The following is a 21,923-nucleotide window of genomic DNA, read 5'->3' as shown; positions in this document are numbered from 1 at the left end:
GAATCAAAGTAAACTGACAGCCAACAGGTAGCACAGACAATGATGAACACATGGGTCAATATGAAGCTGTCAGATCTGCAATCACAATTTGGGTCCAACTGGAGCTTCTACCTCCTCAACTTCAACTCTCACCTCTTTGATACCAACATGGATGGAGGAGCACTTTTCCATCACCCTGGGATTGATGATGACATTCAACGCCTTCACGAGAAGAAGCACATCAAATTTAGACAAAAGGTAGGACAGAATATGATAGGCAGATGGATCAATACGCACCTCTCAGCTCAGCACTTAGAGTCACAACTGAAAAAGATGGTCTTAAATTTTACTATTGGCCAACATATGGAGAGTTAATGTTTTTCACAGTAAAATACAGAATTTTCCTCTGCTCTCCACTCTGCCAAAGATGACAGAGATTTGTTTAAGGTTGTCATGGAAACCACAATTGGAGGGTCTCTGCCCTCATGGTACATACTCTCAAACAAACGCTTCTAAACTAAAACACCCACACCTTCAAAAACACGCCATTGAATTCCTGACAAAAAACTCTACGAACTGATGTCTTTACATTCCACTTTTGACCAATATATGCTGAGTTATAATCCTCCTCTGCTCTCCACTCTGACACAGATGGCAGAGAGCGAGCAGAGAAGGGAGGGGCTCTTAAAGGGCCGGCTCTCAGCTCTGCACTCACACTGTGCAGTGCACTGAGGCTCGTATCTCCTAAACTACAAGGCCTAGGGATTTGCCGATTACACCGTTGGATTCGGCCGGCGATTTGAACCCGGCCGCGGGTGTGCGGGGGCTCAGGCCCTAACAACGCTGCTTGCAGCTTTAATTCTTATTCTTTCTTTCTTCCGCCGCCACTTTAAAACTTAATTTGACCCCCTAGACATGCTTGAAATTCGCTGAATTTTGGCACCCACATCAGATCTGGCGAAAAATTCCATATTCTAAAAACAATTTTTGGAAAAACTCAATAGCGCCACCTAGGCACTGACAAAACTAAAACAAAATTTGGAGCGCCATAACTACTCCCTACTACTATGACTGTCCCACAGACATAGGACCAACACCGTTGGACTCGACTCATCAACACACAAAATTCCTACGCTCATGCCCCTCACCTATCTAGAACAGAATGTCCACAATTTGGACAAATTGTCAGCAGTGCAGCAGGGGAGGGGTTCTTAAAGGGCCAGCTCTCAGCTCTGCACTCACACTCTGCATCAGACTCAGGCTTGTAGCTCCTACACTACAAAGCCCAGGGATTTGCCAATTACACCGTTGGATTTGGGCCGCCGATTGGCACCCGACCGCAGCCGCAGGGAGGCTCAGGTCTTAACAACGCTGCTTGTTCAAGATTGTGTTTCCAGCAATCTTGACTACTGTGACTCCTTATTTTCCTGACTGCCACAGAAATCCATCAACAATCTCCAACTGGTTCACAACACTGCAGTGAGGGTTTTCACAAGGACACAGAAATATCAGCACACACACCATAAATGAAGCTGTGTACAGTTATTGAGACTGTCCCACAGGAGGACATCAGTACCAGCACTGATAATTCCATAGTTTCTTAGGACCAGGTCATTGTTATAGTATTTGGCAGAGTCAAATGTTGGTTAGGCACCAGGTCAGGTACACAACCGCAATTGTTGCAACTGGTCCAGGGAATAGCAGAGGTCCAGGCTGTAGCAGGATTAAGGCCAGGCTGAGGTGAGCAGAGGTCTAATCTTAACAGCTCTACAACTCAGAGTGAACTCAGAGCACCCTGACAGCGCTGGCAGCCATCTTGGATTTTTGGAAGATCAGTGAACTGTGGGGTTCAGTGATGTGCTGCACGGTGCCAGTGATCTCAGGTTTTCCCAGAAGATGAACAGAATTCACTCTCATTCATCTGGTTATTGAAGTTTCTGAAAATCCTTTATAAGTGGTAGTCTTCAACAATAACGAACTATGAACTATACAGTCTACAGAATTTCTCCACGATTGTTTCTTGGCTCTATTGGTGAGCCAGCCTATCATCTAGTGTTAGTCTGATATAGATGAACATCCTAAGGAAGCAGTGGCTGAGAGCAACTGGAGGAAAACTCAGTTTTCTGCAGGACCAACCTGACCAGATAACACAGGTGAATGAAAATCATAGTTGATGAGCTGAGTCCAGGTCCTGGATGAATAAGATTCATACATTTGGAAATTATTTGTAGCTTTTACCATATTGTCAGGTTGTAATACCAGGGCACTTCACCAGCCCACCCAGGGGCAACGTTGGCTCTCAGGAGGAGGCCAGCTGAAATGTCAGTCACCCTGTCCCTGCAGTAAATATGCAGACTCTGAGAGAGTTCCAGGGGTTCTACACTGGATAGTCTTTCAGAAAGGGTCCTGATATGACCATAGAGTAGAATAGCATCAAATAGAACTTTATTGCAAATACTGAAGCTCCCAGTGCTGGTGATGTAAAAATTTACAAGGAATAAAATAGTAAAATAGAAACATGAAAACATAGAATCAACATGAAAAATAGAATAGAATTGAAAGTGAAACGGAGAGGTCTTAATACAATGGAGAAAAGGCAAATACCACATCTTGTGATATCAGACATCAGATAATGTCTACCTTCCTTTGATGAGCACCATAGTCTTCCAATCCAGACTGGGTGTCATCACTTTCCAGAGACAAAAACTCAAATAATCAACTTTAGAACAACAGGTTGAAAACTAAATTTCATAACAGCAATTAGCAGTTAAGCAGCAAATCAGTTTTCTTAAAAATACATGACATTTCCTTTTTTCACTTAGAGACAAAAGCTAACATGCATCTGTCTGAAAGAGATAATTGTACCTTGCAACTGGACCTCATTGACCACTGATGAATACAAAGTCCTTCATGTTGATTACTGTTAACTGAGGATTTTTGTAATGACTTTAAACCCTGTGCTGTACATCCATCCATCCCCTGGAGATTCGTTTCCCTACAAACCATTTGCTTGTGTGTTATTTTTTGTCTTGTCAGATTGAGGAGAAGCAACTCCAGACCCCTCGCTTTGCTAGGGGGAATGTGTTCCCCAAGGAGTATGACCAGCAGAGAATGAATATTGAAATGGAGTACGGGGCTGCACTCAAAAAGCAGGTAAGGTTCTAAACAGTGTTGGTCCAGCCAGCTACATGGTGGAACTGGCTTCTTGAGGCCCACAGAGTCTTTGGACTGGTCGGTCCTAACGTTCCTCTAATAGAAATTTGTTCTGATGCAGGTTTGATTGTTTCTCAAAGTAACAGCCACGTTTCAGCCTTGCTTGCTGTGGTAGTTTATGCCCAACCGTCCCCTGGAAATTGTCTTCCTTACAAACCCTTTGGATGTGTGTTATTTTTTGTCTTGTCAGATTGAGGAGAAGCAACTCCAGAAGGAACAGGAGAGGAAGAGGAAGAAAACGGAGGAGCGTGAACCTGACCAGGGCATCTATGACCCATTGGGTCGAGGTGGATGTGGAGCTCCACTGAAGAAACAAAACAAAAATCTCAGTAGTACGTCCTATATATTTGCATGGCCTTAGAAAAAAACAGCAACAACAAGCTGTGTGAAATTATAAATATTTTTAAATCTTGTTTTATTTGTGATCATATGCTCACCATGCAACGTCTCGCTTTTTTCTTCCTTTTGCAGGTTCACACCATCTCCAGACCCCTCGCTTTGCCAGGGGGAATGTGTTCCCCAAGGAGCATGACCAGCAGAGAGTGAAAAATGAAATGGAGTATGGGGCTGCACTCAAAAAGCAGGTAAGGCTCTAAACAGTGTTGGTCCAGCCAGCTACATGGTGGAACTGGCTTCTTGAGGCCCACAGAGTCTTTGGACTGGTCGGTCCTAACATTCCTCGAATAGAAATTTGTTCTGATGCAGGTTTGATTGTTTCTCAAAGTAACAGCCACGTTTCAGCCTTGCTTGCTGTGGTAGTTCATGCCCAACCGTCCCCTGGAGATTTTCTTCCTTACAAACCCTTTGGATGTGTGTTATTTTTTGTCTTGTCAGATTGAGGAGAAGCAACTCCAGAAGGAACAGGGGAGGAAGACGAAGAAACCGGAAGAGCGTGAACCTGACTGGGGCATCTATGACCCATTGGGTCGAGGTGGATGTGGAGCTCCACTGAAGAAACAAAACAAAAACCTCAGTAGTACGTCCTATATATTTGCATGGCCTTAGAAAAAAACAGCAACAATAAGCTGTGTGAAATTATAAATATTTTTAAATCTTGTTTGATTTGTGATCATATGCTCACCATGCAACGTCTCGCTACTTTCTTCTTTTTGCAGGTTCACACCATCTCCAGACCCCTCGCTTTGCCAGGGGGAATGTGTTCCCCAAGGAGCATGACCAGCAGAGAGTGAATATTGAAATGGAGTATGGGGCTGCACTCAAAAAGCAGGTACGATTCTAAACAGTGTTGGTCCAGCCAGCTACATGGTGGAACTGGCTTCTTGAGGCCCACAGAGTCTTTGGACTGGTCGGTCCTAACATTCCTCTAATAGAAATTTGTTCTGATGCAGGTTTGATTGTTTCTCAAAGTAACAGCCACGTTTCAGCCTTGCTTGCTGTGGTAGTTCATGCCCAACCGTCCCCTGGAGATTTTCTTCCTTACAAACCCTTTGGATGTGTGTTATTTTTTGTCTTGTCAGATTGAGGAGAAGCAACTCCAGAAGGAACAGGGGAGGAAGACGAAGAAACCGGAAGAGCGTGAACCTGACTGGGGCATCTATGACCCATTGGGTCGAGGTGGATGTGGAGCTCCACTGAAGAAACAAAACAAAAACCTCAGTAGTACGTCCTATATATTTGCTTGGCCTTAGAAAAAAACAGCAACAACAAGCTGTGTGAAATTATAAATATTTTTAAATCTTGTTTGATTTGTGATCATATGCTCACCATGCAACGTCTCGCTTTTTTCTTCTTTTTGCAGGTTCACACCATCTCCAGACCCCTCGCTTTGCCAGGGGGAATGTGTTCCCCAAGGAGCATGACCAGCAGAGAGTGAATATTGAAATGGAGTACGGGGCTGCACTCAAAAAGCAGGTAAGGTTCTAAACAGTGTTGGTCCAGCCAGCTACATGGTGGAACTGGCTTCTTGAGGCCCACAGAGTCTTTGGACTGGTCGGTCCTAACGTTCCTCTAATAGAAATTTGTTCTGATGCAGGTTTGATTGTTTCTCAAAGTAACAGCCACGTTTCAGCCTTGCTTGCTGTGGTAGTTCATGCCCAACCGTCTCCTGGAGATTTTCTTCCTTACAAACCCTTTGGATGTGTGTTATTTTTTGTCTTGTCAGATTGAGGAGAAGCAACTCCAGAAGGAACAGGAGAGGAAGACGAAGAAACCGGAAGAGCGTGAACCTGACTGGGGCATCTATGACCCATTGGGTCGAGGTGGATGTGGAGCTCCACTGAGGAAACAAAACAAAAACCTCAATAGTACGTCCCAAGTATTTGCATGGCCTAAGAAAAGCAGCAACAAGAACTTTGCAAAATTATGAATATTTTAAAATCTTGTTTTATTTGTGATCATTTGGTCACCATTCAGAGTTTCCCTATTTTCTTCTTTTTTCAGGTTCACACCATCCCAAAGCCCCTTGGTTTGCTGGGCGTAAAATAGCCCCTATGACGCTCGTCAGGAAGCAGGAAGATGATCAAATGGAGTACAGGTCTGAACCCAGAAAGCAGGTAAGGCTCTAAAAAGTGTTGGTCCAACCAGCTGTGTGATGGAACTGGCTTCTTGAGGCCCACAGAGACTTTGGACTGGTCAGTCTTAACGTTCCTGATATGTAAATTTGTTCCGATGCAGATTTGATTGTTTCTCAAAGTAACAGCCATGCTTCAGGCGTGCTGGCTGTGGTAGTTCATGTCCAACCGTCACCTGGATATTCTTTTCCCTTCAAGTGTGTTTTTGTTTGTCTTGTCAGATGCAAGAGAAGGATGATCAAAGAGGAAGGCAGAAGAAGGAGAGGAAGAGACTGAAGGAAGAAGAAGAGGAAAGGGAAAATTACATTATCTTTTTGGATGTGATGCAATGCATGGTGACGGAATTCCAGAATGAACTAATGAAGAAGAAACAGAAGGAAACGGAGGTAAGAAGCTAAAGAGAGAATGAAGAATCTATTTTTAATCCTTTCTTCACTTGTTGTTTCTACTTTGACCCAGCAGCAAGCTTCTCTGTTGGTCCACTTGAAGCTCAATTGTTTTGATTATACCATTTGAGGATTGTTGTGTGATAATGAAACCTCTGTGTTGCACATCCAGGAGCAAGAGCAGCGAACTCCTCCTGAGGGATCAGGGGGTTCTGAGGCCATGCACGGAATGGACTACAGCAGCTGTGACCCCCGGGCTCAAAATGGAGGTAGGTCTCCTCTCAGAGAAAGCAAAAGAAATCTTAGTACAGCCAACGTTTATTTTTGTCTTTTTGAAAAATAACCATTTTTTATGGTAAACAACATTTTTTTCCTACACAATCATGTTTTGTTGTAGTCACGAATGATAACTCATGGTTTTTATATCTTATTCTCCTGGCCAGCCGACCTCAGGGAGATGCAGAGGCTGTATGAGGAGGTCCAACACAATCTGGACAACCACCACCAGAGGGGGGCCACGCCTGCTCAGATGACCAGAGGGAGACAAAACCGCAACCCCAGTCAGAGGGTGGATGGTAATGTAGCATCTGCATTTATTATATCAGAGACACCAGTGACAGGCTGCCTGGTGCTGTAACCATAGCCTTTTAACACTTAATTTGCCTTCACTCCCAGGTGAAATGGCCCTGTAGTGCTCTGAGTTACCAATCAGTGCAGCCTGCTCTTACTGTTTAGTGAGGTCCGCATCAACTTGAGGGAGAATTCCCTCAGAAAGAAAAGATTTACCGTATAACATGTGCCTGTCCTTCCTTTTGCAGGTTCAAACCATCTCCAAACCCCTCGCTTTGCCAGGGGGAATGTGTTCCCAAAGGAGCATGACCAGCAGAAAGTGGAAAATGACATGGCACACACGGCTGCACTCAGAAAGCAGGTAAAGCTCCAAACAGTGATGGTCCAGCCAGCTACATGGTGGAACTGGCTCCTTGAGGCCCACAGAGTCTTTGGACTGGTCATTCCTTTTATAGAAATTTGTTCTGATGCAGGTGTGATTGTTTCTCAAAGTAACAGCCACATTTCAGCCTTGCTTGCTGTGGTAGTTCATGTCCAACCGTCTCCTGGAGTTTCTTTTCCCTACAAACCTTTTGGATGTGTGTTCTTGTTTGTCCTGTCAGATTGAGGAGAAGCGCCTCCAAAAGGCAAAGGAGATGGAGATGCAGAGACTGGAGGAAGAAGAAGAAGACAGGAGGGTGGCCAAGGAGAGGGCACGCATGAATAGGGAGTACGCGGAAGAAAGATGGAAGAGGAAACAGAAGGAAATGGAGGTAAGAAGCTAACAAGAGAATGAAGAGTCTATTTTTAATCCTTTCTTCACTTGTTGTTTCTACTTTGACGCAGCAGCAAACTTCTCTGTTGGTCCACTTATGGACAATGTTCAGCACAGAAGATGCAATATTTCTCCATGTTGTATGAATTTTAAGAGCAGAACGGTTCATTAGATGAAAACTGTTCGACCTCATGCATCCGTCTGTTAACTAGAGATAATTGCACTTTTTAACTGGACAGCATGAACCACTGATAACGAGAAGCTCACTTTTTTTGATTCCATCATTTGAGGATTGTTGTGTGATAATGAAACCTCTGTGTTGCACATCCAGGAGCAAGAGCAGCGAACTCCTCTTGAGGGATCAGGGGGTTCTGAGGCCATGCACGGAATGGACTACAGCAGCTTTGACCCCCGGGCTCAAAATGGAGGTAGGTCTCCTCTCAGAGAAAGCAAAGGAAATCTTAGTACAGCCAACATTTATTTTTGTCTCTTGAAAAATAATCAGTTGTTTTTTGGTAAACAAGATTTTTTCCTACACAATCATGTTTTGTTGCAGTCACGATTGATAACTCATGGTTCTTATATCTAATTCTCCTGGCCAGCCGACCTCAGGGACATGCAGAGGCTGTATGAGGAGGTCCACCACAACCTGGACAACCACCACCAGAGGGGAGCCACGCCTGCTCAGATGACCAGAGGGAGACAAAACCGCAACCCCAGTCAGAGGGTGGATGGTAATGTAGCATCTGCATTTATTATATCAGAGACACCAGTGACAGGCTGCCTGGTGCTGTAACCATAGCCCTTTAACACTTAATTTGCCTTCACTCCCAGGTGAAATGGCCCTGTAGTGCTCTGTGTTACCAATCAGTGCAGCCTGCTCTTACTGTTTAGTGAGGTCCGCATCAACTTGAGGGAGAATTCCCTCAGAAAGAAAAGATTTACCGTATAACATGTGCCTGTCCTTCCTTTTGCAGGTTCAAACCATCTCCAAACCCCTCGCTTTGCCAGGGGGAATGTGTTCCCAAAGGAGCATGACCAGCAGAAAGTGGAAAATGACATGGCGCACACGGCTGCACTCAGAAAGCAGGTAAAGCTCCAAACAGTGATGGTCCAGCCAGCTACATGGTGGAACTGGCTCCTTGAGGCCCACAGAGTCTTTGGACTGGTCATTCCTTTTATAGAAATTTGTTCTGATGCAGGTGTGATTGTTTCTCAAAGTAACAGCCACATTTCAGCCTTGCTTGCTGTGGTAGTTCATGTCCAACCGTCTCCTGGAGTTTCTTTTCCCTACAAACCTTTTGGATGTGTGTTCTTGTTTGTCCTGTCAGATTGAGGAGAAGCGCCTCCAAAAGGCAAAGGAGATGGAGATGCAGAGACTGGAGGGAGAAGAAGAAGACAGGAGGGTGGCCAAGGAGAGGGCACGCATGAATAGGGAGTACGCGGAAGAAAGATGGAAGAGGAAACAGAAGGAAATGGAGGTAAGAAGCTAACAAGAGAATGAAGAGTCTATTTTTAATCCTTTCTTCACTTGTTGTTTCTACTTTGACGCAGCAGCAAACTTCTCTGTTGGTCCACTTATGGACAATGTTCAGCACAGAAGATGCAATATTTCTCCATGTTGTATGAATTTTAAGAGCAGAACGGTTCATTAGATGAAAACTGTTCGACCTCATGCATCCGTCTGTTAACTAGAGATAATTGCACTTTTTAACTGGACAGCATGAACCACTGATAACGAGAAGCTCACTTTTTTTGATTCCATCAATTGAGGATTGTTGTGTGATAATGAAACCTCTGTGTTGCACATCCAGGAGCAAGAGCAGCGAACTCCTCTTGAGGGATCAGGGGGTTCTGAGGCCATGCAGGGAATGGACTACAGCAGGTGTGACCCCCGGGCTCAAAATGGAGGTAGGTCTCCTCTCGGAGAAAGCAAAGGAAATCTTAGTACAGCCAACATTTATTTTTGTCTTTTTGAAAAATAATCAGTTGTTTTTTGGTGAACAAGATTTTTTCCTACACAATCATGTTTTGTTGCAGTCACGAATGATAACTCATGGTTCTTATATCTAATTCTCCTGGCCAGCCGACCTCAGGGACATGCAGAGGCTGTATGAGGAGGTCCACCACAACCTGGACAACCACCACCAGAGGGGAGCCACGCCTGCTCAGATGACCAGGGGGACACAAAACCGCAACCCCAGTCAGGGGGTGGATGGTAATGTAGCATCTGCATTTATTATATCAGAGACACCAGTGACAGGCTGCCTGGTGCTGTAACCATAGCCCTTTAACACTTAATTTGCCTTCACTCCCAGGTGAAATGGCCCTGTAGTGCTCTGTGTTACCAATCAGTCCAGCCTGCTGTTACTGTTTAGTGAGGTCCGCATCAACTTGAGGGAGAATTCCCTCAGAAAGAAAAGATTTACCGTATAACATGTGCCTGTCCTTCCTTTTGCAGGTTCAAACCATCTCCAAACCCCTCGTTTCGCTATGAACAACTGGTTCACGAAGAAGCCAGTCCAGCAGAGAATGGACAATGAAATGGCGCACACGGCTGCACTCAAAAAGCAGGTAAGGCTCTAAATAGTGTTGGTCCAGCCACCTACATGGTGGAACTGGCTTCTTGAGGCCCACAGAGTCTTTGGACTGGTCATTCCTTTTATAGAAATTTGTTCTGATGCAGGTGTGATTGTTTCTCAAAGTAACAGCCACGTTTCAGCCTTGCTTGCTGTGGTAGTTCATGTCCAACCGTCCCCTGGAGTTTCTTTTCCCTACAAACCTTTTGGATGTGTTCTTGTTTGTCCTGTCAGATTGAGGAGAAGCGCCTCCAGAAGGCAAAGGAGATTGAGATGCAGAGACTGGAGGAAGAAGAAGAAGACAGGAGGGTGGCCATGGAGAGGGCACGCATGAATAGGGAGTACGAGGAAGAAAGATGGAAGAGGAAACAGAAGGAAATGGAGGTAAGAAGCTAACAAGAGAATGAAGAGTCTATTTTTAATCCTTTCTTCACTTGTTGTTTCTACTTTGACCCAGCAGCAAACTTCTCTGTTGGTCCACTTATGGACAATGTTCAGCACAGAAGATGCAATATTTCTCCATGTTGTATGAATTTTAAGAGCAGAATGGTTCATTAGATGAAAAGTGTTTGACCTCATGCATCCGTCCGTTAACTAGAGATAATTGCACTTTTTAACTGGACAGCATGAACCACTGATAACGAGAAGCTCACTTGTTTTGATTCCATCATTTGAGGATTGATGTGTGATAATGAAACCTCTGTGTTGCACATCCAGGAGCAAGAGCAGCGAACTCCTCTTGAGGGATCAGGGGGTTCTGAGGCCATGCAGGGAATGGACTACAGCAGGTGTGACCCCCGGGCTCAAAATGGAGGTAGGTCTCCTCTCGGAGAAAGCAAAGGAAATCTTAGTACAGCCAACATTTATTTTTGTCTTTTTGAAATATAATCAGTTGTGTTTTTGGAAAACAAGATTTTTTCCTACACAATCATGTTTAGTTGCAGTCACGAATGATAACTCATGGTTCTTATATCTTATTCTCCTGGCCAGCTGACCTCAGGGAGATGCAGAGGCTGTATGAGGAGGTCCACCACAACCTGGACAACCACCACCAGAGGGGAGCCACGCCTGCTCAGATGACCAGAGGGACACAAAACCGCAACCCCAGTCAGGGGGTGGATGGTAATGTAGCATCTGCATTTATTATATCAGAGACACCAGTGACAGGCTGCCTGGTGCTGTAACCATAGCCCTTTAACACTTAATTTGCCTTCACTCCCAGGTGAAATGGCCCCGTAGTGCTCTGTGTTACCAATCAGTGCAGCCTGCTGTTACTGTTTAGTGAGGTCCGCATCAACTTGAGGGAGAATTCCCTCAGAAAGAAGAGATTTACCGTTTAACATGTGCCTGTTCTTCCTTTTGCAGGTTCAAACCATCTCCAAACCCCTCGTTTCGCCATGAATAACTGGTTCACGAAGAAGCCAGTCCAGCAGAGAATAGACAATGAAATGGCGCACACGGCTGCACTCAAAAAGCAGGTAAGGCTCTAAACAGTGTTGGTCCAGCCAGCTGCATGGTGGAACTGGCTTCTTGAGACCCACAGAGACTTTGGACTGGTCATTCCTTTTATAGAAATTTGTTCTGATGCAGGTGTGATTGTTTCTCAAAGTAACAGCCACATTTCAGCCTTGCTTACTGTGGTAGTTCATGTCCAACCGTCCCCTGGAGTTTTTCTTCCCTATGAACCTTTTGGATGTGTGTTCTTGTTTGTCCTGTCAGATTGAGGAGAAGCGCCTCCAGAAGGCAAAGGAGATGGAGATGCAGAGACTGGAGGAAGAAGAAGAAGACAGGAGGGTGGCCAAGGAGAGGGCACGCATGGCCAGGGAGTACGAGGAAGAAAGACGGAAGGAGAAATTGAAGGAAATGGAGGTAAGAAACTAACAAGAGAATGAAGAGTCTATTTTTAATCCTTTCTTCACTTGTTGTTTCTACTTTGACCCAGCAGCAAACTTCTCTGTTGGTCCACTTATGGACAATGTTCAGCACAGAGGATGTAATATTTCTCCATGTTGCATGAATTTTAAGAGCAGAATGGTTCATTAGATGAAAAGTGTTTGACCTCATGCATCCGTCTGTTAACTAGAGATAATTGCACTTTTTAACTGGACAGCATGAACCACTGATAACGAGAAGCTCACTTTTTTTGATTCCATCAATTGAGGATTGTTGTGTGATAATGAAACCTCTGTGTTGCACATCCAGGAGCAAGAGCAGCGAACTCCTCTTGAGGGATCAGGGGGTTCTGAGGCCATGCAGGGAATGGACTACAGCAGCTGTGACCCCCGGGCTCAAAATGGAGGTAGGTCTCCTCTCGGAGAAAGCAAAGGAAATTTTAGTACAGCCAACATTTATTTTTGTCTTTTTGAAAAATAATCAGTTGTTTTTTGGTAAACAAGATTTTTTTCCTACACAATCATGTTTTGTTGCAGTCACGAATGATAACTCATGGTTCTTATATCTTATTCTCCTGGCCAGCTGACCTCAGGGACATGCAGAGGCTGTATGAGGAGGTCCACCACAACCTGGACAACCACCACCAGAGGGGAGCCACGCCTGCTCAGATGACCAGGGGGACACAAAACCGCAACCCCAGTCAGGGGGTGGATGGTAATGTAGCATCTGCATTTATTATATCAGAGACACCAGTGACAGGCTGCCTGGTGCTGTAACCATAGCCCTTTAACACTTAATTTGCCTTCACTCCCAGGTGAAATGGCCCTGTAGTGCTCTGAGTTACCAATCAGTGCAGCCTGCTGTTACTGTTTAGTGAGGTCCGCATCAACTTGAGGGAGAATTCCCTCAGAAAGAAGAGATTTACCGTTTAACATGTGCCTGTTCTTCCTTTTGCAGGTTCAAACCATCTCCAAACCCCTCGTTTCGCCATGAATAACTGGTTCACGAAGAAGCCAGTCCAGCAGAGAATAGACAATGAAATGGCGCACACGGCTGCACTCAAAAAGCAGGTAAGGCTCTAAACAGTGTTGGTCCAGCCAGCTGCATGGTGGAACTGGCTTCTTGAGGCCCACAGAGTCTTTGGACTGGTCATTCCTTTTATAGAAATTTGTTCTGATGCAGGTGTGATTGTTTCTCAAAGTAACAGCCACATTTCAGCCTTGCTTGCTGTGGTAGTTCATGTCCAACCGTCCCTTGGAGTTTTTCTTCCCTATGAACCTTTTGGATGTGTGTTCTTGTTTGTCCTGTCAGATTGAGGAGAAGCGCCTCCAGAAGGCAAAGGAGATGGAGATGCAGAGACTGGAGGAAGAAGAAGAAGACAGGAGGGTGGCCAAGGAGAGGGCACGCATGGCCAGGGAGTACGAGGAAGAAAGACGGAAGGAGAAATTGAAGGAAATGGAGGTAAGAAACTAACAAGAGAATGAAGAGTCTATTTTTAATCCTTTCTTCACTTGTTGTTTCTACTTTGACCCAGCAGCAAACTTCTCTGTTGGTCCACTTATGGACAATGTTCAGCACAGAGGATGTAATATTTCTCCATGTTGTATGAATTTTAAGAGCAGAACGGTTCATTAGATGAAAAGTGTTTGACCTCATGCATCCGTCTGTTAACTAGAGATAATTGCACTTTTTAACTGGACAGCATGAACCACTGATAACGAGAAGCTCACTTTTTTTGATTCCATCAATTGAGGATTGTTGTGTGATAATGAAACCTCTGTGTTGCACATCCAGGAGCAAGAGCAGCGAACTCCTCTTGAGGGATCAGGGGGTTCTGAGGCCATGCAGGGAATGGACTACAGCAGCTGTGACCCCCGGGCTCAAAATGGAGGTAGGTCTCCTCTCGGAGAAAGCAAAGGAAATTTTAGTACAGCCAACATTTATTTTTGTCTTTTTGAAAAATAATCAGTTGTTTTTTGGTAAACAAGATTTTTTCCTACACAATCATGTTTAGTTGCAGTCACGAATGATAACTCATGGTTCTTATATCTTATTCTCCTGGCCAGCCGACCTCAGGGAGATGCAGAGGGTGTATGAGGAGGTCCACCACAACCTGGACAACCACCACCAGAGGGGAGCCACGCCTGCTCAGATGACCAGGGGGACACAAAACCGCAACCCCAGTCAGGGGGTGGATGGTAATGTAGCATCTGCATTTATTATATCAGAGACACCAGTGACAGGCTGCCTGGTGCTGTAACCATAGCCCTTTAACACTTAATTTGCCTTCACTCCCAGGTGAAAAGGCCCTGTAGTGCTCTGAGTTACCAATCAGTGCAGCCTGCTCTTACTGTTTAGTGAGGTCCGCATCAACTTGAGGGAGAATTCCCTCAGAAAGAAGAGATTTACCGTATAACATGTGCCTGTCCTTCCTTTTGCAGGTTCAAACCATCTCCAAACCCCTCGTTTCGCCATGAACAACTGCTTCACGAAGAAGCCAGTCCAGCAGAGAATGGACAATGAAATGGAGCACAAGGCTGCACTCAAAAAGCAGGTAAGGCTCTAAACAGTGTTGGTCCAGCCACCTACATGGTGGAACTGGCTTCTTGAGACCCACAGAGACTTTGGACTGGTCATTCCTTTTATAGAAATTTGTTCTGATGCAGGTGTGATTGTTTCTCAAAGTAACAGCCACATTTCAGCCTTGCTTGCTGTGGTAGTTCATGTCCAACCGTCCCCTGGAGTTTTTCTTCCCTATGAACCTTTTGGATGTGTGTTCTTGTTTGTCCTGTCAGATTGAGGAGAAGCGCCTCCAGAAGGCAAAGGAGATGGAGATGCAGAGACTGGAGGAAGAAGAAGAAGACAGGAGGGTGGCCAAGGAGAGGGCACGCATGGCCAGGGAGTACGAGGAAGAAAGACGGAAGGAGAAATTGAAGGAAATGGAGGTAAGAAACTAACAAGAGAATGAAGAGTCTATTTTTAATCCTTTCTTTACTTGTTGTTTCTACTTTGACCCAGCAGCAAACTTCTCTGTTGGTCCACTTATGGACAATGTTCAGCACAGAGGATGTAATATTTCTCCATGTTGCATGAATTTTAAGAGCAGAACGGTTCATTAGATGAAAAGTGTTTGACCTCATGCATCCGTCTGTTAACTAGAGATAATTGCACTTTTTAACTGGACAGCATGAACCACTGATAACGAGAAGCTCACTTTTTTTGATTCCATCAATTGAGGATTGTTGTGTGATAATGAAACCTCTGTGTTGCACATCCAGGAGCAAGAGCAGCGAACTCCTCTTGAGGGATCAGGGGGTTCTGAGGCCATGCAGGGAATGGACTACAGCAGCTGTGACCCCCGGGCTGAAAATGGTGGTAGGTCCCCTCTCAGAGAAAGCAAAGGAAATCTTAGTACAGCCAACATTTATTTTTGTCTTTTTGAAAAATAATCAGTTGTTTTTTGGTAAACAAGATTTTTTTCCTACACAATCATGTTTTGTTGCAGTCACGAATGATAACTCATGGTTCTTATATCTAATTCTCCTGGCCAGCCGACCTCAGGGACATGCAGAGGCTGTATGAGGAGGTCCACCACAGCCTGGACAACCACCACCAGAGGGGAGCCACGCCTGCTCAGATGACCAGGGGGACACAAAACCGCAACCCCAGTCAGGGGGTGGATGGTAATGTAGCATCTGCATTTATTATATCAGAGACACCAGTGACAGGCTGCCTGGTGCTGTAACCATAGCCCTTTAACACTTAATTTGCCTTCACTCCCAGGTGAAATGGCCCTGTAGTGCTCTGTGTTACCAATCAGTGCAGCCTGCTCTTACTGTTTAGTGAGGTCCGCATCAACTTGAGGGAGAATTCCCTCAGAAAGAAGAGATTTACCGTATAACATGTGCCTGTCCTTCCTTTTGCAGGTTCAAACCATCTCCAAACCCCTCGTTTCGCTATGAACAACTGCTTCACGAAGAAGCCAGTCCAGCAGAGAATGGACAATGAAATGGAGCACAAGGCTGCACTCAAAAAGCAGGTAAGGCTCTAAACAGTGTTGGTCCAGCCACCTACATGGTGGAACTGGCTTCTTGAGACCCACAGAGACTTTGGACTGGTCATTCCTTTTATAGAAATTTGTTCTGATGCAGGTGTGATTGTTTCTCAAAGTAACAGCCACATTTCAGCCTTGCTTGCTGTGGTAGTTCATGTCCAACCGTCCCCTGGAGTTTTTCTTCCCTATGAACCTTTTGGATGTGTGTTCTTGTTTGTCCTGTCAGATTGAGGAGAAGCGCCTCCAGAAGGCAAAGGAGATGGAGATGCAGAGACTGGAGGAAGAAGAAGAAGACAGGAGGGTGGCCAAGGAGAGGGCACGCATGGCCAGGGAGTACGAGGAAGAAAGACGGAAGGAGAAATTGAAGGAAATGGAGGTAAGAAACTAACAAGAGAATGAAGAGTCTATTTTTAATCCTTTCTTCACTTGTTGTTTCTACTTTGACCCAGCAGCAAACTTCTCTGTTGGTCCACTTATGGACAATGTTCAGCACAGAGGATGTAATATTTCTCCATGTTGCATGAATTTTAAGAGCAGAACGGTTCATTAGATGAAAAGTGTTTGACCTCATGCATCCGTCTGTTAACTAGAGATAATTGCACTTTTTAACTGGACAGCATGAACCACTGATAACGAGAAGCTCACTTTTTTTGATTCCATCAATTGAGGATTGTTGTGTGATAATGAAACCTCTGTGTTGCACATCCAGGAGCAAGAGCAGCGAACTCCTCTTGAGGGATCAGGGGGTTCTGAGGCCATGCAGGGAATGGACTACAGCAGCTGTGACCCCCGGGCTGAAAATGGTGGTAGGTCCCCTCTCAGAGAAAGCAAAGGAAATCTTAGTACAGCCAACATTTATTTTTGTCTTTTTGAAAAATAATCAGTTGTGTTTTTGGTAAACAAGATTTTTTTCCTACACAATCATGTTTTGTTGCAGTCACGAATGATAACTCATGGTTCTTATATCTAATTCTCCTGGCCAGCCGACCTCAGGGACATGCAGAGGCTGTATGAGGAGGTCCACCACAGCCTGGACAACCACCACCAGAGGGGAGCCACGCCTGCTCAGATGACCAGGGGGACACAAAACCGCAACCCCAGTCAGGGGGTGGATGGTAATGTAGCATCTGCATTTATTATATCAGAGACACCAGTGACAGGCTGCCTGGTGCTGTAACCATAGCCCTTTAACACTTAATTTGCCTTCACTCCCAGGTGAAATGGCCCTGTAGTGCTCTGTGTTACCAATCAGTGCAGCCTGCTCTTACTGTTTAGTGAGGTCCGCATCAACTTGAGGAAGAATTCCCTCAGAAAGAAAAGATTTACCGTATAACATGTGCCTGTTCTTCCTTTTGCAGGTTCAAACCATCTCCAAACCCTTGACATTGACATGAACAACTGCTTCACTAAAAAGCAAGTCCAGCAGAGAATGGACAATGAAATGGAGCACAAGGCTGCACTCAAAAAGCAGGTAAAACTCTAAACAGTGTTGGTCCAGCCAGCTACATGGTGGAACTGGCTTCTTGAGGCCCACAGAGTCTTTGGACTGGTCATTCCTTTTATAGAAATTTGTTCTGATGCAGGTGTGATTGTTTCTCAAAGTAACAGCCACGTTTCAGCCTTGCTTGCTGTGGTAGTTCATGTCCAACCGTCACCTGGAGTTTCTTTTCCCTACAAACCTTTTGGATGTGTGTTTATGTTTGTCCTGTCAGATTGAGGAGAAGCGCCTCCAGAAGGCAAAGGAGGCAAAGGAGGCAGAGATGCAGCGATTGTGGGAAGACGAAGATTACAGGAGGGTGGCCATGGAGAGGGCACGCATGAATCGGGAGTACGAGGAAGAAAGACGGAAGGAGAAATCGAAGGAAATGGAGGTAAGAAACTAACAAGAGAATGAAGAGTCTATTTTTAATCCTTTCTTCACTTGTTGTTTCTATATGTAATATTTCTCCATGTTGCAAAAGGTTGTCTGTCTATATGTGTTGGCCCTGCTATGGACTTTTGACCTGTCCAGGGCGAACTCCACTTTTTGCCTGAAGGCTGCTGGGATAGGCTCCACCCCCTTCAAAGGAAAAGCAGTAGGAAATGAATGGATAGCCATGATTGTTGTGGCAAGTTCCGAACCGGCAGAATCACCTGACTGCTTTTCTAGTCTTTGCTCATATTTGCGTGTCTGCCAGGCTGGACAGATAGCAAACAAGAACTTCAGAACTGCGTTCTTGCTCAAGAGTTTTTTTTTTTTTAACGGTTGATTCTCTAATACTTAGAAACACAATACCAAGCCAGTCGTACACATTTTCCATATCGGGGATATGTGTGAAGCCATTTGGAGGTCCCCCCCCTTCTTTTGTGTGTGTGTGTGTTGTGAGTGTGCATGTGTGTGTGCTCGCGCACTCCATTAGTCCATTTGCCTAACTTTTGTTGTCCAAATAAGCACCTCTTATTAATTAAATACTTCCTTTGAACCCTTTAAAACATGGGTAGGGAACCATGTGCCATGGAGAGCCGTGTGTATGCAGGTTTTCCTTCCAACCAAACACTTTCACAGGTGATTCCACTGATTAACACACCTTCAGCCACAGAAGAGTGAACCTCAATACAGTGCTCAGAACCATTGGCTCATGCAACATGGAGAAATATTACATTCAAATTAAGTTTCAATTTACACTCATGACAACTCAAACACAATGTTTTTCTCCAGAAGTATTTTCAATGTGACTATCACAATGTTTCATGTTAATTTTCAGACATCTCAACTCCAAGGCTCCAAATGAAAGAAGAGAACATTGAGGAACTTCACGTAATCAGGGAGGTCTTTTCTATAGGAAGCGCCTGAGCGTGGCCAACTAAGGAAAGCTCCAATGACAGCACGTCTGTCTCATCACAAACAGGTCAACCTCCCATGAAAACACAGCTGACTCAAGGTATTCTCCACAGATTTCTTCCTCCGTTCAAGACGTAAGTGTTGATGAAACACCTCACTCCATTGTCAAAGAACTAAGTATTATGTTAACTCACCAAATGTTCCTTTTATAACTTTGCTCAGCATTTTATGATGACAGGTACTATCCACTCCCAGATTGCAGACTAATTTCTGTGGAAGCAGGTCCAGTCGGCTATACAAGTGAATCCAGTCCTGCAACCGCAGCCTCAGGCACCACATGTGCCAAGGATGGGCCTGAAACATCCTACAACCATACCCTTAAACGGGGCCCTGATGCTACGGAGTGAGCCTTCAACCGCTGTCAGCCAAATAGGCCCAAATCGCCTCCACAGTCCAGTGAAACCTTTGTAAACCCAGGAGGAAATTAAATACAGGCCGAATGAACTGACAGTGCCTATTGAGAAATCCCTATCTCAGCTGCTGTCAGAAGTCAGAGCGATGCCATTTCAGGAGAGAGGAACTTTCGTCCCACACCCTCCAAAGGTTTGAAGCGATGCTGAGTGAGAGGCTCCAAAATAACAGACAGGCTCGGGGGAGGGGGCTGAAGCAGGGCTGGGGATGTGGCAGCAATTGTTTCCACATTTTTGGGCATGAGTAAAACCACATTGCAATGCTGTGCCTCTACACATCTGATTGATGCGCCCTTTAAACAGCCCTTCTCGCAACTGACAAAAGACCAGTTTCTTCTTGGTCTATGGCGCAAACACCTTCTGGTTTCACAAATTAGCACTGCGCCATGGTTGTGTCAGACTACGCTTTGTTAACATCCTTTAGCACTTGCAGATACAGGTGGAGAGCAAGTTCATATGCTGGTTAAAGGGCGCTTAAAATAAAAACATCATTTGCACTGGCTTGGAACCATGGATGTCCATAGAAGTTACATCTGCAACGTGTTTCTTGATGACCCTGATTGAAGGCCACAGGGTGAAATGCATTGGTCCACTAAAGTTGTTTGATGAACTTAAAGTGTTGCTGGAGCTTTCTGACCTCCTCTAAAATCACTGTTATTTACTCCAGATAATTCATGGGAGGATGACACAGTCCCAAGGGTCAACCTGTGAAGCTTCCCACCATGCTCTCTGTCCACATGCAGCAACGTCACATCCACTAGATGGATGGTCGCATCCCAAATGACATCCTTTTCATTTATTAGAATTTATGATTCTGCCCCACTCTGTGAAATACTTCAATAGGTTTTTCATTCATAGCTTCTGGTAATCATTACAGCCCTGAAGCACACTAGTAATTACATGCAGAAAAGTTTGTCATGTACTGTTATATAGAGAGGGAGGGCTCTCCTTTTGAAGTCAGATTTGAGTCCTAGCCAGTCAGCCTGCCCGAACCACTCAATGTGGGTGTTACTGAGCAGCCAGGGATCCGTCACAACTACCTGCTATTACTGCGTTGCAGTGCTCATCTTTCTTTTAGCTACTAGAGGTGAATCTCATCCATAATTCTCCAGACACGTTTTAGGATGTCTGACAGTTTCAGCATCTGAGGAGGCAGAGGACAGCGAGTCTGGAACAGAGGTTTTCAAAGAGAAGCCCTCTGATAAAGGAGCTTAGCTACACTGGAATGCTAATGCTAATTAAGAACGCTAATGAAGAATGTTAATGAACGTCAGAGGAGAGATGGAGAGATAGAGAGGGATGGATGGATAGAGATAGATGGATAGATCGATGGATAGACGGATAAATGGATGGATAGAGAGATAGACTGCAGACATGGTGGAGTAATGAAATCTAATTTATTTAATTATTAATATCCATCCATCCAGCCATTTTCTTCCGCTTATCCTGTTAAGGGTTGCAGGGGGGCTGGAGACTAGCCAGTCTTCAGGTTCAAGGCAGGGTTCACCCTGGACAGGTCCCCAGTCCATTGCAGGACCAACACATAGAGACAGACAACCATTCACACTCACAGTCACACCTACAGTCAATTTAGAGTATCAATCAGCCTCGTCCCCTCTTGATGTCTTTGGACTGTGGGAGGAAGCTGGAGTACCAGAGAGAACCCACACAGGAACAGGGAGAACATGGAGACTCCACACAGAAAGATCCTGTGCTTGAGCCCGGAACCTTCTTGCTGTGAGGCGACAGTGCTCACGACTGCGCCACCGTGCTGCTTAGTTTAAGTACCAGCAACAAATATGGTATTTACACATTTACAAGAAAAAAAACATTTTTTCTATCCCATATGATCAACTCAACCCCCCCCCCCATAAAGTAATTACAATGACTGCACAGCCATATATGTCATGAACAATGGTACAGAAAATAAAGAGAAAGGAAAAATGCTAAATCATAAAGTATGTCAGTATAAATTTTTAATAGTGCAGGTCACACATTTTCAACTGTTTCAAGAATTTTTTTTTAAAAAAGAAACTCAATCTATTGAAAGCAACATAAATCCTATCCTTATTCTGAAGTATTGCATTAAGATGACAGCACTCACAAGTACATGTTGTGTTACTAAGGCCTTTTTTTTAAGAATATTCCCAATTTGAAATATGTCAATATATGAAGAACATGAAGCACTAATGAATTTTAAGGATGAACTCCAGAGTGAGCAGCCTGACCAAGCAAACGAGCTCATGCTGTTGCTCCTCTTAACAGTTACTGTCTAGGTGGTATATTTGTTGGTGTCTGGTCTTCAGTTTATTGTCCTTTGACCACAGAGACAGGTGGAATGGACATATTTAACACAGAAGGCAGGATACACTTCAGAATGTTTGCACTGTTGGTTAAGGCTCCACCTATCTCGGTTTCCTACACCCACTCATTCTTGAGGCTTGATAAAGTTTTTAATCAGTGGAGTCTAAACAAGTACACAGCAAAAGAATGCATACAAGCTAAATTTGGATTGCAATCGGAAAAAAAAAAATCCATGGGAAAGGAGACAGATTTGCATTCCACTTATCAGTATGGAGTGATGTTTGTAACCCTGAGGACAAGTTAAACTTGAGCTTTTGAGACCAGTTTAACACCTTTCCCTCATGTGGTGATGTCACCCACTATAGCCTT

The 21,923-nt window shown here is 44.7% G+C and overlaps 1 protein-coding gene across 6 annotated transcripts; it reads left to right on the top strand.

Annotated features, from left to right (window-relative positions):
- The first annotated feature begins 1,967 nt into the window (after window positions 1–1,967).
- Window positions 1,968–21,461, top strand: LOC147269455 (uncharacterized). 6 transcript variants are annotated; one of them, XM_086185146.1, is made up of 45 exons: window positions 1,968–2,132; window positions 3,016–3,132; window positions 3,383–3,524; window positions 3,664–3,776; window positions 4,027–4,168; window positions 4,308–4,420; window positions 4,671–4,813; window positions 4,950–5,064; window positions 5,315–5,456; window positions 5,593–5,705; window positions 5,945–6,109; window positions 6,282–6,378; window positions 6,553–6,684; window positions 6,928–7,040; window positions 7,282–7,431; window positions 7,765–7,861; window positions 8,036–8,167; window positions 8,411–8,523; window positions 8,765–8,914; window positions 9,248–9,344; window positions 9,520–9,651; window positions 9,895–10,007; window positions 10,247–10,396; window positions 10,730–10,826; window positions 11,003–11,134; window positions 11,378–11,490; window positions 11,732–11,881; window positions 12,215–12,311; window positions 12,488–12,619; window positions 12,863–12,975; window positions 13,217–13,366; window positions 13,700–13,796; window positions 13,972–14,103; window positions 14,347–14,459; window positions 14,701–14,850; window positions 15,184–15,280; window positions 15,457–15,588; window positions 15,832–15,944; window positions 16,186–16,335; window positions 16,669–16,762; window positions 16,943–17,074; window positions 17,318–17,430; window positions 17,672–17,830; window positions 18,704–18,914; window positions 19,003–21,459. In XM_086185146.1, exons 1-44 carry the CDS (start codon window positions 2,049–2,051, stop codon window positions 18,728–18,730), a joined length of 5,358 nt encoding a protein of 1,785 aa, XP_086041272.1. In that variant the 5' UTR covers window positions 1,968–2,048; the 3' UTR covers window positions 18,731–18,914; window positions 19,003–21,459. The 6 variants fall into 6 exon arrangements, with proteins under 6 accessions (XP_086041272.1, XP_086041262.1, XP_086041255.1 ...); XM_086185136.1 differs by having other exon boundaries at window positions 16,669–16,765; window positions 19,036–21,459; XM_086185129.1 differs by having other exon boundaries at window positions 16,669–16,765; window positions 19,019–21,459.
- Window positions 21,462–21,923: the final 462 nt, after the last annotated feature.

This window comes from Aulostomus chinensis, chromosome 2 (assembly GCF_037954235.1).
Source record: "Aulostomus chinensis isolate RoL2024-O1b breed Wild chromosome 2, RoL_Achi_v1.0, whole genome shotgun sequence".
In the NCBI taxonomy this organism is placed as follows: domain Eukaryota; kingdom Metazoa; phylum Chordata; class Actinopteri; order Syngnathiformes; family Aulostomidae; genus Aulostomus; species Aulostomus chinensis.
Note: the sequence above shows the minus strand (reverse complement) of the source record. Positions and strands in the feature narration are given on the sequence as shown.

Bases quoted from the DNA above. Each gene is read 5' to 3' on its own strand.
- LOC147269455 (XM_086185136.1), top strand. From the start codon at position 2,049: ATGAACATCCTAAGGAAGCAGTGGCTGAGAGCAACTGGAGGAAAACTC. The intron at 7,041-7,281 runs GTAAAGCTCCAA...TTGTCCTGTCAG, and splicing joins CGGCTGCACTCAGAAAGCAG to ATTGAGGAGAAGCGCCTCCA. The intron at 8,524-8,764 runs GTAAAGCTCCAA...TTGTCCTGTCAG, and splicing joins CGGCTGCACTCAGAAAGCAG to ATTGAGGAGAAGCGCCTCCA.